At 51.9% G+C, this 15,337-nt stretch overlaps 1 protein-coding gene across 1 annotated transcript; it reads right to left on the bottom strand.

Annotated features, from left to right (window-relative positions):
* Positions 1 to 5,320: 5,320 nt before the first annotated feature.
* On the bottom strand, positions 5,321 to 6,262 carry LOC104139324 (olfactory receptor 5G9-like). Its single transcript, XM_009667421.2, has one exon. The coding sequence runs from the start codon at positions 6,260 to 6,262 to the stop codon at positions 5,321 to 5,323; it is 942 nt and encodes a 313-aa protein (XP_009665716.2).
* Between the last annotated feature and the right edge of the window lie 9,075 nt (positions 6,263 to 15,337).

Genomic DNA, 15,337 nt, shown 5'->3' with positions numbered 1-15,337 from the left:
TTGCTTCCCTGGGATCTCCCCGCATAAGAGGCCCTGCTGTAGGTCGTCTGGTGCCCCATTGCAGGGCGGGGGAACAATATCCTCCCCTGGGAGCCCGGGGACCTCCAGTGATCCCCCCACCAGGTCCTCCAGTGATCAGAGCAAGGGTCTCCTGCTGAAAAGACCGTACCAGGGCTTGGTGCAAGCGACACACGCGTCGCCGATTTGGTTGTGGTCGCTCGTGTCTGCGGCTGTCAATGCTTGCGATCCTGTTGCCCCCGGTTCTTCGAGTGGTGAACGTTTCCGTTCGTGCTTCATCCTGACCGGTCTTAACATGGTAGCCCAGTAAATCTGATTTTTGCCCGCCACTGGGAACGTCGCAGTCCTCCCAGCAGAGACCTCCGGGTGCGGATGGTTTGTGCCATGACATGAATCTAGTGCGATTTGGTAGCGGGAGGCTCGACCTGCGGGAAACACCAGAAGGCTGGATCAACCAAAGAAACTCCCCGAGCGGCGTAAACCGACAGCTTCTCGCCCGGTTCTCCTGTGCCTTGGCTGGCCCACGAGGCGCAAAACGATCTCCGGGATGTATGGACACCGCGTATAGACCGCCTCACGCTCTAGGTAGAGGGAAGGATGTCTCCGGCGCATCCCCGTATTTGCAAAGCTTTGCGTGGCCCTCAGCCTCCACGTTTTCTAGCCGCCGTTGGCCAAGACCGTTGCTCCTTGACTGCGAGCAGATGTTCACCAAAGCCATAAGCGATGGTTCAACAACCTAATCCCCTGACAGCAAGCGTAATAAAAGGCTGTTTTTATTGCAAGAGCGAGGCTGGCTTGTCTCTTTTCTCCTCCGTCCCGATTTCTCGAGAATTTGCTTCTTCATTTGGCCTAAAACGGGGCCGACCCCGGCATGGTACAAAAGTGAATTTGGGTGAATTTTGGAAAGGGGAGCGACCCAGAAAGAGCGCTGCCTTGACTTCTGCGTGTGGGGCTGGGGGGTTGCTTGGTGGCCGAGGCCCAACCGGGAGACGCTGCCGGGCGCCTGAAACGACAGACGGAGAGGATGGTTTTCGCACGTGCTGGGCTCGCCAAGCCGGCGGCGGCGTTCGGGCCGTCACGGGTCGTAAAACCTGCTTTCCTTCCCTTGACTCGGGAAACGGGCTGCTCAACGCGCGGAAGTCCCCGAAGCTGAGCGTTTGCTACACGAAGCGGCTGCCCGGTGTTTCTTCTCTCTTGGCTCTGCATCAGGCTCTGTCATCGCCGCTCTGCCTTCTTTTTTTTTTTTTAAATGTGTGTTTTTGGCTCGTAGAAGAGCTTCTTGAGAAGGGGGTAAGGATGACGAGAACCAGCGCAGGGCCAAAACCGAAGCTGAAGCCTGGGAAACGGCCAGGAGAGGCAACGCCGAAGGGGAAATTGGAGACGCAGCGTTCTCGGGGGGGACACGGAAGAAGCCCATCCGGTGGCGCATCCATCATCCTCAGCCACGGCAGCGGCGAAAGCAGCTCCCGGCCGGCAGCGGCGCCGCTGGCTCCCCGCGCCGGGGACCGGCTTCGCCGCTCCTCGCTCTTAAATCACGAGTCCTGCAGTTCTTGATGGTTTTTAATCCCGGCATCACAGCCGGGAGTCTTGGCGTGATGAGAGAAAAATCCATTCTCAATTTTAATTTATTAAAACAAAGAAGAAGAAGAAGAAGCTGAGTCAAGTCCAAGTTTTGCACGGAAAAGTCTGGAGGTCCACACATGAAGCAAAGGGGAATAGCTTCAATAGGAGATTCTTCCCAATGATTTTTCATATTTGATATTTCCTCTTTAATGATTTTTAAGCTGCTCTCGTGATTTTGGGGTGCTTTGGGGATTTTCGCTCCTTCACAGCATCATGGAACCACTTTGAAAAAAGAAAGGAAAAAAAAAAAAACCAATCCACTTTTAAGTAGCTGCTTCCAAATGGATTTTCTTTTGTCATTCAAGCGGGGGACCTGTAGGGGACTCCAAGCCGGCGACACGGACGAAGGATAAAACTGGCTGCTGCGCTTCGACTGAAGGAAAAAAGAGGAAAAAACCAGCCTCTGCAAGGGACGTGGACCCCCAAGTAATCCAGGTGTTGAGCTCCCACGTTCCCGTCGCCATAGGACTTGCTGTGAAAAATCACAGTTGTGGTATTGAGGGAAATATTAGCGGACTGAAGACCTGGATGGCAAAAGCTGGCGTTTGGAGCGGCTACATGACCTAGCAGGGCTGCAGTTGGCTGGAGGTGCCTACAGCAAGCCTGAAAGCGTCACCCTAGGACACACGTATACAGACGGCCCCGTTGACCTGGTGTTCCCACTCTTCCTGGCACTGGCATTGCCTGAGCGTTGCCCGCAGCACCCGACACCTTCCTGCAGAGAAGGTGAGCGCCCGAGAGAGCAACGGCACCGCTCGAAGCCCAGAACATACCGCCGACGGGCAACGGCTTGAAAACACGAGGCTGTGACCTCTGCGGGAGAAAAGGCAAGCTGTAAAGGGACGTGAAAAAAGAGGGAGGGAAGAACGTATCTGTGTCGCTGGTGGAAAAGAGACGAAATAATTGCTTAAAGTGCCCCCAAAAGATTAGATTTAAGGGTAGGAGGGAACGGCTAATTGTCAGGACGGTCAGGCTCTGGGAAAGGCTGACAACCTCCACCACTGGTAGCTGCCCTCCTGCAGTGGGCTGGTGGGACGGGCCAAGGGACCTCCTGTCCTTCCGTCCTCGTTTCCGATGCCTTTCTAATTTCCGTTCTTCTGTGCTCGGCTGCTCTTGCGGAGAGCCGTCCTTGTCTGCTGTCCTCGCCTGAGCTTGGAAAGGGGGCTCCCCTCTTCCAGTGGGCTCTCGGTCCCTGTCGGTACGGGCACTTAAGCTAATGAGAGAAACGAGCGTTAGAAGCGGGTTCAAGTTGCAGTAATTCAAATGAAGGTGTGCGCTTGTGCAAAACGTGAGGGTTTGGGGTGGTGGCGGCGGTACACACCTGCGGTGGAGAAAGTACAGGAGCTAGGCCGTGCTGGGTGAGCGGATCTGAACGTCTGGCATCCCTCAACCCAGACTCTGGAAATCTAGTTTACGCTTTAGGAGAACGTGAGGTTTTATTTCAACACAAAAGCCACCCTGGAGGCGTAACCGAGCACTGCGCTAGATTCAGCTCCCACCAAACTTTGCCCACCAACTTCCCTCATCTTGAAGACCTATAACGGATGACCGTGCCTTTGACCTCTGTCCCTGATGTTCCTTAGGTCTCCAGAGATGCCTCGTTGCCCAGGAGAAGTGATATCAACCCTGCTGCTGTTTTGTTTTCCTCACTTTTTTGTTTTTTGTTTTCCCAAAGGAAGGTGAATGACACCCCAATGTACTGTCCTACGAATTGACCCAAACTAAGGGCAACAACTGTGGGGCGGCGGGAACCCGCGGCCATAATGCAAAAGAGGAAACTCCTCTCTTGAACAAAACAAGAGGGATTTCTCTCACCTAGGTGCCGACATCTAACGCGGCCCCACAAGCTATCTCATCCCGAAGCGGAGAGGCTCAGCAATGGACGCGTGAAGTTAATGAGATGAACCCGCACCCGGAGTATCAGAGCCGGGGCAATTCCCAATTTTTTTTTCTAGCTGTGTCCTCCAGGGCTGGAGTGCTCTACAGACAACGAAGAAGAAGAGTTAACCACGAGCCCTTGGAGGACCCACGTACCTGTGCGACCTTCTCCTTCTGCCAGGCTGGACTGAAGTCGGCTGCTGGGTTTTTGCTGTTATCAGGAGAACACCAAAGCGCGCGGGCGTCCACCCACACCCGCGCGCGCCCCAGACATAGCTGCAGCGTTCCTTCCCAAAGAAGCCAAGCTAATAAATATTGCATCAGACAGCAACGGAAGGGATGTTTGAAGTGCCGAATTTGTTTTGCTGTTGCTCTGCGGCCCGAAACTTGGCGGGCCTATTTGATGTGAAGTACGAATTCCTAATTATGAGGAAGGAAAGATTCACATAAAGTGCGTATTTCATGCCCGAAATGCCGTAGAAATAGCAGGCTCGTTCTGGTGTGAGAAGCCACGTTTGTAGCTACCTCCACGTTTTAAGGAAGAATACATCTTTTTAGAGTAGCACTTTAGAAAGAAATGCTAAATAGACTGAATGAGCGCAACGGGAGACACTTCAACAGAAACTAAAAATATCCCTTGTAAGCAATATCGTGTCTTTGCACTATGAGCGGGAGGAATCGCAGCCGGCCGTACGCGTAGGCAAAGCAGTCTAGACCGAAATGCCAAATTTCCCTTAGCTCTCACTATTTTTCCCCAGTACCTTTTCTAACAACAATGAGCAAGTTCACTGAGGCTGCAAAAGAAGTACTGCTCTGGCTTTCAGTCGATGCTGTTTTTTTTTTTTTTTAATGGTCTCAATTGCAAGTGAAGAAAGAAACAGAAAACTTTGGAAACATATATTGATTTTTCGGACAGGGCACCCAGGACAGCTCCCACGGGACATGCGAGCGGTGGTCAGGAAGAGCACGCGCAACCGAAGCTGTCCTGCACGCCACCCAGGAGCTGCCTAGGGCTCTGCAAGTTGAGAAGACCTGGTTGCAAGCAATTTGCCCCAGCGGAAGAAACCGCTTTGCCCAAAGTGGTTCCAGCTGCCTGGGAAGAGCAGGTAGCCGTGCTGGGACGCGGGAGGAGCCGCGTGCCGGGGACGGCGGGTCTGCTGTTAGCACGACGTGCCGGTACCCAAGTCTCTCGTAAGTACTTTCAGGAGACCAGTTTGAGGGTAGCTGGCTATTCCTGCAGCTTGCCTTGTGCTCACCCCACCGTCTCACCTGGGCACCTCTGTTCATTGTCCTCTCGCCCTGATGGCGCTGATCCGAACGTGCTGTTTTCTACAGTCATTGCCTACTACAGGGTAAGCACAACCTGCTTCTGTCATTGCTTAATCACTTCTGCCGCTGCTTTGCGTAGCGTCATGTCTTCCCGAGGCTGGACATGGACTCACACCCAAAGAGAAAGACTATAGACCTTCCCGTATATTATGGTGCTCCATTATACGGGCTGGCATCACACTGTTGTAAGGAAAACACACAGCAGCATTGATTTTCTGCAGACGGAACATACAGCCGGAGGAAAATTACAGCTGGCCTTCAATCAAGCTCTGTCTTGTGTAGAGGATTTGCTCTGCCCCGGTATTTTCTTTCTGCGCGTGGTCTCGGCCAACCCTCCCTGGAGAACGCTTCCTCTACACATAAAATAACATCACAGAAAGAGCAGCAGCGCAAGTTTGCCCCCAAGATGGAACATCAGTGCGCCCTGTGCCAAAAAGCAGTGGCGTGCCCGCGTGGGCTGGCGCCCGGCGCGTCATAGCCACAAAGAAAACGTTCTCCTCTGCATCAGCCTCCCCAGTGCAGCCTTCACCTCCTTGTTCCTCAGGCTGTAGATTAAGGGGTTCAGCATGGGGATCACCATAGTGTAGAGCACAGCAGCCACTTTGTCTTCTTCCACCGAGAAGTGGGAGCCGGGGCGCACGTAAATAAAGAAGAGGGTCCCGAAGAACAAGGTGACGGCGGTCAGGTGGGAAGTGCATGTGCTGAAAGCTTTGCGCCGGCCCTCGGCGGAGCGGATCCTCAGGATGGCTGCGAGGATGTATGCGTAGGAGGCAAGGATAACGCCGCTGCTCAGCGCGCCGAGTACGAAGGACAGGGTGAAAAGCACCAGCTTGTTGGTGCGTGTGTTCGAGGAGGAGCAGGAGATCACAGCGGGGATGTCGCAGAAGAAGTGATTGATCACACTGGGCTTGCAGAAGCGTAGCTGGAAAGTCAGGCTGGTATGTGTCATGGCATTCACAATCCCGACCACGTAAGGGCCAACTACCAGCCAGGCACGGATTTTGGAGGACATGACGACAGTGTAGAGCAGAGGTTTGGAAATGGCCAGGTAGCGGTCAAAGGCCATTGCTGCCAGGAGGTGACACTCGGTAGCCACAAAGAGGCTGAAGAACCACATCTGCATGGCGCACTGAGGAAGCGAAATGGCTTTCTGCTGAGCAAAGAAATTGGCCAGCATCTGGGGCGCGACCACAGAGGAGTAGCAGAAGTCTACAAGGGACAGGTTACTGAGGAGGAAGTACATGGGGGTGTGAAGTTGCGGGTCAACCCAGATTAACAAGATCATTCCAAGATTGCCCACTAATGTGACGACGTAGCTCACCAGGAAAACCGAGAAAAGGGGGATCTGCAATTCCAGGCAGTCTGAAAAACCCTCAAGAATGAACTCTATCGCTTCTGTACAGTTTTCTACCATCTCTTCTTCCTAGCCTGTGTGAAGAAAAAAAAAAAACAAACCAACATTGGGGCCAGTGTTAGATTGCTCAGTAGCCATGCCCTGGTAGTCCTAGGAGACAATCTCATGGGGCTGGCCATTGCTTTTCTATAGAAATGGGCTGTAGGATGGGAAACACTTCTGCATCATCTTTAGCCCTTGCGGGCAGCTCTACCAAATCCTTCTTTTCAGGAGCTAATCCAGCTCCTTCAGGAACTGGTTGCTTACCACCTACTTTCTTACTGCAGAGCTCAAATCAGCTACGCTGTGCTGGGTGGTCAAAATGTTTCCCTGTCAGCTGGTGCCCAAATACTATAAATGATGTTTCAAAAAAAAAAGTCATATAGTAGGGAGAGAGGTGCCCACCTGCTTGGGGAGATGGTCTGGAGGAAGGGTGGCTGCTGGCTCTGGGAGGAACTGAGTGTGCCTTTGCGGGAGACGACTGGCTCAGGGGGAGCTGGCCAGGAGGGGTGGCAGGGAAGCAGACCTGAAGCTCTGGGAAAAGAGGAAGACTTTCCAAGGTCTCTGGAGAGCCTGAGGGGATCTGTGAACTCCAAGAAGGTGTGAAATCTACCTGGAGTGGAGACATGGGCTGGTAAAAGGGCTTTGCCTTGCAAGACTGCTGTGATGGGCAACAAATGTGTGTTCAAGCCCTCCCTCACCCAGTGGGGCTTGACTCCTCCAGCCACATAGGTTGCTTGTTCCACCTTGGTATTTTTGCATTCTTATGGAGAAAAGCTTTCAGGACCGTAGCCTTCAGTGTCCGTCACTGTGCGCTTTCCAAGGGAGAGCTGGGAAGATGGCAGTCCTAACTCAAGGCTTGGGGTTGTTCATATATAACCCAACCCTAACTCAAGGCTTGGGGTTGTTCCTTGTGATTTCGCAGTCAGTCTCAACCTACAGTTTAAAAAAAAAAAATCAGTGCTTGTAGAGATCTTGAGAGCTCACCTAACCCACCGCCTGAACTACGACCAGTCCAGCCTGGCAGATGGTCTCCTGCGGCTTGAGGGTTCATCCAGCTGCTCCAGCAACATCGCTGCACGGTCACAGGCTGATCACTGGTTGTGAGCTTACCTGTTACAGCGGATGAAGTCCTCCTTGCCATTCGGAATAAGAAATAAAGAATAGGAATAAAACTTCTGCCCTCTCGTCCTTTGAGCAGGCAGCTTCAGAGTTGCCTTACCCAGCCTGCTGCGCAGGGTGAGACACTCCACCAAACATGTGCAGGGCCAAGCAGCTGCAGAGTTACGCTGAGCTTCAGCTTTCCACTGGTGCAATTTCTCACGGAAACCCAAAGTCCTTTTGGTCTGCTTGCCCCGCTGTCCTCTGACCACGAGAAACCTTTTTTCTCAAATCCTCTCCTTGGGAGAAGAGATTTTTATTATGGCACTAAGCATCTCTCAAAAAAAAAAAAAAGTTCATGTGTGTATTGAGAGGAGGGCAATTATTTTCCTGCCTTTGGGACTGAAAATTAGATGTATTTTTGGTTAAGCTTACTGAGCTCTGGGACATTATTATCACCTTGTTTTCATTTCCGTGTGACAGAGGAGCATGTTCCTGGGGAATAGTGGACTCTGTGGTATCGGATCAATACCTCTGCTTTGCAAGTGTCCCAGTGACCTCAGTTTTGCTTGCCATACCTGTTCTGGCTTCTGTTATCCTCAGTGTGGTGGGAAGAACACTAGGTGAGTTGGTTTCTTTCCATCTATACATATACCTACACACATATATAAATGTACATTTGCTTCTGTTCATATGTATGTGTGTGAAATAAAGAAGAAACACTGAGAAATGCATTTCTATTTGACCCAGCATGAAGTTTATTCATTTGCAATTTACTTAAGGCAGCTAAAATAAAGAGCAATCTGTAAATGAAAGGTGCCTTTTCATAACGCAGATGAAAAGGTGCGAGGGCATGTGCCAAAATGGTATATTTCCATATCCAACACAAAACATTTCTTTCTGAACTGGTCAAAATGTTTCTGCTTAATGCCTTCTCTATCCCTCCCTGGACAGGATTCGTTATGTGTTTTATTGCCCTGAAGGCAGCAATGGGGCATAACAGCCCTGACGAGCCTCACCTGGACCCCCACTCACACTAGCCTGCCCGTGGCCCAGGAGCCTATTTAAGCTCAGCCTGGGACCTTCCCCTCCTTCCTGAGCTGTTCTGTGGGTGTGCTTGTCTCCAGTCTGGTCTCTGCCTCCTGGATGGATGTCAGACTTCCACCGTAGGCAGCCTCCAGAGCTGGACACCACTTCTTAGACAACACTTGGGTACCCCCTCCAGTTTTGGCCTCTCACAACAAGGAGGATGTTGACAAACTTGAGCAAGTCTAGCAGGGACCACCAAGATGGTTGGAGGCTGAAGGACACCAACTGTGAGAAGAAGCTGAGGAAAATGTGTTTCTTCCCCAGAGGACAGTCAGGCATTGGAAAGGGGCCCAGCAAGGCTGTGGTGCCTCCATCCTTGGAGGTTTTCAGGGCTTGACTGGAGAAAGTCCTGAGCGATGTGATGCGAATTCAGCATTGAACCTGTGTTAAGGAGGAGGTTGGACTAGAGGCTTCTTGAGGTCCCTTCCCACCTGAGTGAGTCCGTGTTTAGTCCGATTCAGTGATCACCTACGAATGTGCTGAAGAGTCGGGACCTTTGCGCAGACCTCTGTGGCTAGTATGTGATGTGGAGACAGTAATGCTAAACTAGCCAACACGTTGAATGCGATATCCTGTTTTTCCTAGGGATCCTTAAAATGCCGCCACTGCTCTCTGCTGGCATGAGTACAGCAGGGCAGCTCTTGAGCGTGTCTTAATCGTGGCCGAGGGCATGTTTTAGGTTCATGACACCTCTTTCCTCTAACCGATGCTCCTGAGCAACTCACGTGCATCCCTTCCCCAGCAGTTTGCAGTCACTTTCCAGTCCCACCTGCAAGTGTATCACTGCTGCCAGTGAGCCTAAGGGTGCAGCCAGAGAGTCCGTCACAGCTGAGCTGAGGGTTAGCTATCTGCTCCGCTACTCACATTGTGGCCCCAAGCAGACAAAAAAGGAAGGAAGAAAAGCCGCAGAAGAAAAGCACTACCTGAATTGCCCCTTGCGATACTGGCAGGACTCCACAGCCAGCTCTGCGTTGGCATCTATCAAAAGAAAGGCTGCACAAGGCAGTGCAACCTCCTTGGAGGAAGCAACTGGTCTCCCATGGCCAAGAGCGGAAGCCCCAAAGGAGACGAAGGACTGTGCGCTTGGCACCGTGGGGCTTCCCCCCGGGCCCCAGAGCAGCGATCAGGTGGCTCCCTTGGCCGGAGGTGCTCCACTAGTCCTGGTGGGTTGCAGGAGCCCCCAAACTGAGCTGGGCTTGTGCATGCTGCTTCTGGAGGGAACGGATATCTCTAGTCTGCCCTCTGTGTTCTCCACAGGTTGAACTGTCACTGTAGAGCTGGACAAACCACGGCGCGCGGGATGCTGCGTGAAAAGCCGAGCTCCATCCTCTTACGCGTTTGTGAACGGAGAGAAGCTCCGCTAAACCAGCCCAGAGGTAGGTGTTCTTTTTTTTTTTTTAGACTCCAAAGTCGGGAGTTAAATCCCAGAAAGAAAGACTTAGTAACAATAAGTGCAAACTCAATGAACGTGAACTTAGAGCCTTGGTAAAGCAGCGTCCTGGTTGGGATTCACCTGCCTAACTGCAGCTGTCGAAAAGTTGTTTGTCTAAGTCTGGGTGCGTTGTCCAGGTGTCCTTAACACTGCACAGTGAGAAATAGGTGCTTCTGATGAGTGACATATCCTGTCCTTGCAGAGGTGTCCCAAGCTTGCTTGAGTCCTCGAAAAGACTAAGCAAAGCAGCTGCTTTGGCGCCCGGTCCGAGGAAAACGCTGGTGCACAAACATATTAGAAAGAGCCATACAGAACTGCAAGCTGCCTTGAGACCAGGGAAGTGGGACCGGTGGCAGGTACGCACGTGTGTAGGAACACCGGAGAACAGTACGTAACACAGGCAATCCAAACGATACAGAGGCAGTAAGAGAAGAAAACGGTGAAAGGAATCGGATGAGATTATAGCGGCAGAAAAAAATTAAAGCACCGTTCTCCATGAACGCAGGCTTTATGAACGATATGTCTTGCCACAGATTCTCTTTATGTGTATGAATGTTGTATATGAATGTCAAAGTTTTTTCAGCTACTTAGCACCATCTCTCTTTTCTGTTAGCCAGAACTATTTGTTTCTATTTTCCATTTCTGGAGTGAACACGAATTTGAATGTGCAGCGTTAAATAAAGACTGTTTTAAAAGTCATGATCAAATGTAAACTTTTATTAACGCTGAACACACTTATTATATTTATATATTTGAATATTTCTAGGCTGAATCATGAAGCGCTGCGCTACCTGGTTTGTTGACCACCGCTACCCTCCAGGATATTAAAGTATAACTTCATATCCTTGGGCTGAGTATACTCTTCTGTACAGCACACATTAAATGCGCTGTTCAAATTCATATTCTGAGTCTTCTCCTAAAGCAAGTTTTCTTCTCTAGGTTATATTGAGAGCCAGAGGCACTTTTTTCCATTTCCTGAGCTCAGCACGGAATATGAAACAGTGACCAAGTACAAAACCCGGGGCTCTGAGCTGATGCTAATGTTCTTTATTTCCTCCTGTGCACTGCTTTATATATATAGGTATGCTGACTTGCTTTTGCCATCCTCCCGCCCAGCACCTTCTTGCACGTGGCTTCTTTGAGAGCACCTCGGGGTGCAGGTCCCTGCGTTGTGCTCTGTTCCTCAACTCCCCGTGCTCACGCTGCTTAGCTCTGGATCACATCACGGCGTGGTCCTGGAGCATGAGCCATGCACCCCTCCTACAGAAAAACGGAGCTGGAAATCACGTGCTGACCTCAATCGCCACGAAGGAAATCAAGCGTTTTTAAAATTGTCAAGCGGACAACCCTAGCAGAGGGTTGCTTGTCATCTTGCAAGGCTTGCACCGCTTCCCTTTTCCTTATCTGTCCCTTGGCTGTGGTGGTGCAGGCATCACCCTGGATTCAGGCGCCAACTCGTGTGTCCTGAGTTTTGGCGGGGGCCCTTCACGTGCAGCTGCTGGGGGAACGGGTCCCCATTGCCCCAGTGGGGCTTGAGGGCTCACCTGCACCCTTGCCGAGGCTGACAGAGGCATCGCTGGCAGCCCCTGCCCCTGGGCAGCGCTGCCCATGCACCAAGCATGTGGCTCAGCTGGATACAAGCTACCTTGCCATCTGGGTAGGGCCTGACAACCCAGCCTGAAGAGGCTACGCTGTCTCTGGTGACCCAGTTGGGTGCCATGATGCCATGAAGTTCTCTAAGAGAAATCAGGTGCTAATATCCCCTTTGAGTCTGAGGTGGGAGGGTATGAACTCCCTGAAGCTTGCCAAGATGTGGGTCTGTGTGAATAGCTGAATTCACTAGGACTGGTAGCGCCTTTCACATCATTTAGCATTTTTTAACACATTGACTACATTTAGTACCATATCAAGGTGAAGCGTTGTTAAGCAGCTGCACATCTTGGAGAGATGCAAGGCCGCACCAGCAATCAGCCCTGTGTTGGAGAGGATTATGGTTTGATGTGCATTGGACAGGGAGGGGGCAGGAAAGCATTTGGATGAGCCCGGGATGGCTGCAAATCAAGTCATGCTTTTACTAATAGAGCTGGCCATGGAGGAGGCCACCTCATAGACTTCAGCCCCTCAAGCAGCAGAAAGCAACTGAGAACTACCAGCACAGTTAGCATCCATGAGCTGGAGTAGTAGCAGTGTGTGGTTCAGGGCCCTGAAAGCAATAATAGGCCTTGATGGCCCTGAAGAGCCTCACCTGGACCTCCACCTAGCCCACAGCCCAGAAGCCTCATTTAAGCTCAGCCCAGGGCTTTCAGCCCTTCTCTGAGCTGTGTTGTAGGTGTGAATTGCTCCTATCTGGTCTCCTGGATGGACCTCAGACCTGTACTGTAGGTGACTTCTCTCCTAGATGATGGGATGCACCCACGAGTGCTGAGGGAGCTGGTGGATGTTGTTGCTAGGCCACTCTCTGTCATCTTGGAAAGGTCCTGGAGATCAGGAGAGGTGCCTGAGGACTGGAAGAAAGCCAATGTCACGCCAGTCTTCAAAAAGGGCAAGAAGGAGGAGCCAGGAAACTACAGGCCTGTCAGCCTCCCCTCCATCCCTGGCAAGGTGATGGAACAGCTCCTCCTGGAGGTCCTCACTAAGCATGTGGAGGACAAGAAGGTGATCAGGAGTAGTCAGCATGGCTTCACCAAAGGGAAATGATGCTTGACCAATCTGATAGCCTTCTATGACGAAATGACTGGCTGGGTAGATGAGGGCAGAGCAGTGGATGTTGTCTCCCTGGACTTCAGCAAGGCTTTTGACACTGTCTCCCATCCCATCCTCCTAGGTAAGCTCAGGAAGCGTGGGCTAGATGAGTGGACGGTGAGGTGGCTTGAGAACTGGCTGGATGGCCGAGCTCCGAGGGTTGTGGTCAGTAGTGCAGAGTCTCGTTGGAGGCCTGTGGCTAGTGGTGTCCCCCAGGGGTCAGTCCTGGGTCCGCTCTTGTTCAATATATTCATCAATGACCTGGAGGAAGGGACAGAGTGCCCCCTCAGCAAGTTTGCTGATGATACTAAACTGGGGGGAGAGGCTGGCACACCAGAAGACTGTGCTGCCGTGGAGAGGGACCTGGGCAGGCTGGAGAGGTGGGCGGAGAGGAACCTCCTGAAGTTCAACAAAGGCAAGTGCAAGGTCCTGCACCTAGGCAGGAATAATCCCATGCACCAGTACAGGCTGGGGGTTGACCTGCTGGCAAGCAGCTCTGCCGAGAAGGACCTGGGAGTGCTGGTGGGCAACAAGTGAAGCATGAGGCAGCAGTGTGCCCTTGTGGCCAAGAAGGCCAATGGTCTCCTGGGGTGCATTAGGCAGAGTGTTGCCAGCAGGTGGAGGGAGGTGATCCTGCCCCTCTCCTCAGCCCTGGGGAGGCCTCCCCTGGAGTACTGTGTCCAGTTGTGGGCTCCCCAGTCCAAGAGAGACATGGCACTCCTGGAGGGAGTCCAGCGGAGGGCTACCAAGATGATTAGAGGGCTGGAGCATCTCTCCTCTGCAGAAAGACTGCAAGAGCTGGGCCTGTTCAGCCTGGAGAAGAGAAGATTGAGAGGGGATCTCATCAACATGTACAAGTATCTGAAGGGGGAGTGTCAAGAGGATGAGGCCAGCCTCTTCTCCGTGGTGCCCAGCAACAGGACAAGAGGCAATGGGCAGAAACTGAACCACAGGAAGTTCCATCTGAACCTGAGAAAAAACTTCTTCACTGTGAGGGTGACAGAGCATTGGAACAGGTTGCCCAGAGAGGTGGTGGAGTCTCCTTCGCTGGAGATATTCAAAAGCCGTCTGGATATGATCCTGGGCAATATGCTCTAGGTGACCCTGCTTGAGCAGGGAGGTTGGACTAGATGATCTCCAGAGGTCCCTTCCAACCTAAACGATTCTGTGATTCTGTAACCCTTTGAACATAAAGCGTAGCTTGTCTCTGCCCCTGGCTTGCCTCTTTTTGCTCCTGAGGGGAGTCTGTGGATGGGCTCTGGTTTGTCACTTGTGGTGTCTGGGGCTGCTGATGGACTCTGTTACTGGCTGGTTGCTTTGATGATTGTTTGTAGTGTGTTGGGGGGGGTCTCCTGCATCCTGACTTTTCCAGCTCTCCGTGCTGCAGCCCCTGTGAGGTCCCAAGCACTTTCTGCAAGATGCTGAGTGACTTCTGCTCACCCTTAGTGGCCTGGGGAAGCTGCCCTCTCAGCTGTTGGTGGCAAGGTGCACGGATTTGTTTTCCTTCAAGCTCTGGTGGTAACCTCTGTACCGATGGAGTGGAGGACTGGGAAGGTATATGCCAACGTATTGACCCATAAACTCTCTGACCACAGACTTCAGGGCCTGGGGTAGTTGTGACAAACCAAACGGCTTTAGAAGAGCTCATTGCCACTAACAGAGAAGGAAGTTTCCCTCTCGTTAGCTTCTTGGAGGTTGTCCCCCAGTGGCTTGTTAGGAAGAATGAGGTAAGTTGACTGTGAGCTCTCTAAGAAGGTTTCAGGGTCGTTAGAGACCTTCTTCCTAATGCCCAGAAGGACTTGTTAAGCTGATGACTCCTGGAAGGGTGGCTGGCCCCCAGGGTGAGCTCCTTGTTTTGGGAAGGAGAGCAGTGTCATTTGTGATAGAAACAGATTTAACCATCTAGATGATGAGAGCTTGGTGTCCAGGCCAGATGAGAAGCTTCCTGTGGGTCAAGCTTTAACTCTTACCTCTGCCTGCTTATAGGCAAGGCTTCTCATTTGGTCTCCTTAAAGAATAAGGCATCTCTTGTTCTCCCTACATGTACAGTTCATATGCATGTGTTGGCTTTCGTTAATCAGATGCTTCATCTCTGCTTGTCTTGCACTCTGTAGAAAACCACATGAAAATTCAAGAAGTCCTTTAGATACGGTGGGAACCTGGGTTGGTCTAGGAAAGGCTCGTGTCTGGCTCTGGCTGTGCTTCCCCTTTTCTGGCTTACCTCGTACTAAATAATTTTGCGTTTGTCTTTATGTTATAGCTGGTTAAGGCCTCACCTATCCTAGGGGCTTCAGCTATTCCAGAGGAGTCTGTGGGAGACATGGGTTTCTCCAGTACGTAGGCTGCCCAGTCCAAACTTAATTCTCCTGGGCTCCCTCAGCCGACATAAGCTGAGGTGAGCTAACGCTCCTGGTGGGCAGCTGGACAGTCTTGGTCCGGGACGGGCAGGATGGCGCTCAGCAGGAGGAACGCCTGCCAGCACCACACGTCTCTGCCAGGGCTGCGAAGAAAGGCTCGTTCACTGAATTGCCAACTGGTCACTTCGGCAAGGGCCTGTGCCAGGTGCCAAACCCCAACCTTTCACCTGGCCACCTTTAAAGGTGGCATATGGCAGCTGGGGCAGTGATCTGGCTCAGAAACCCAGACAACTTGGAGTTGTCCTCGGATCCGTTTTATACCTGACATAGCATAAGAGATGGAGAGCAGCTGAAGAGACATCACTACATGCCAGG

This window comes from Struthio camelus, chromosome 5, assembly GCF_040807025.1.
Source record: "Struthio camelus isolate bStrCam1 chromosome 5, bStrCam1.hap1, whole genome shotgun sequence".
Lineage (NCBI taxonomy): Eukaryota > Metazoa > Chordata > Aves > Struthioniformes > Struthionidae > Struthio > Struthio camelus.
The sequence above is the reverse complement of the archived record's forward strand: the minus strand, read 5'-3'. Positions and strand labels throughout refer to the sequence as shown.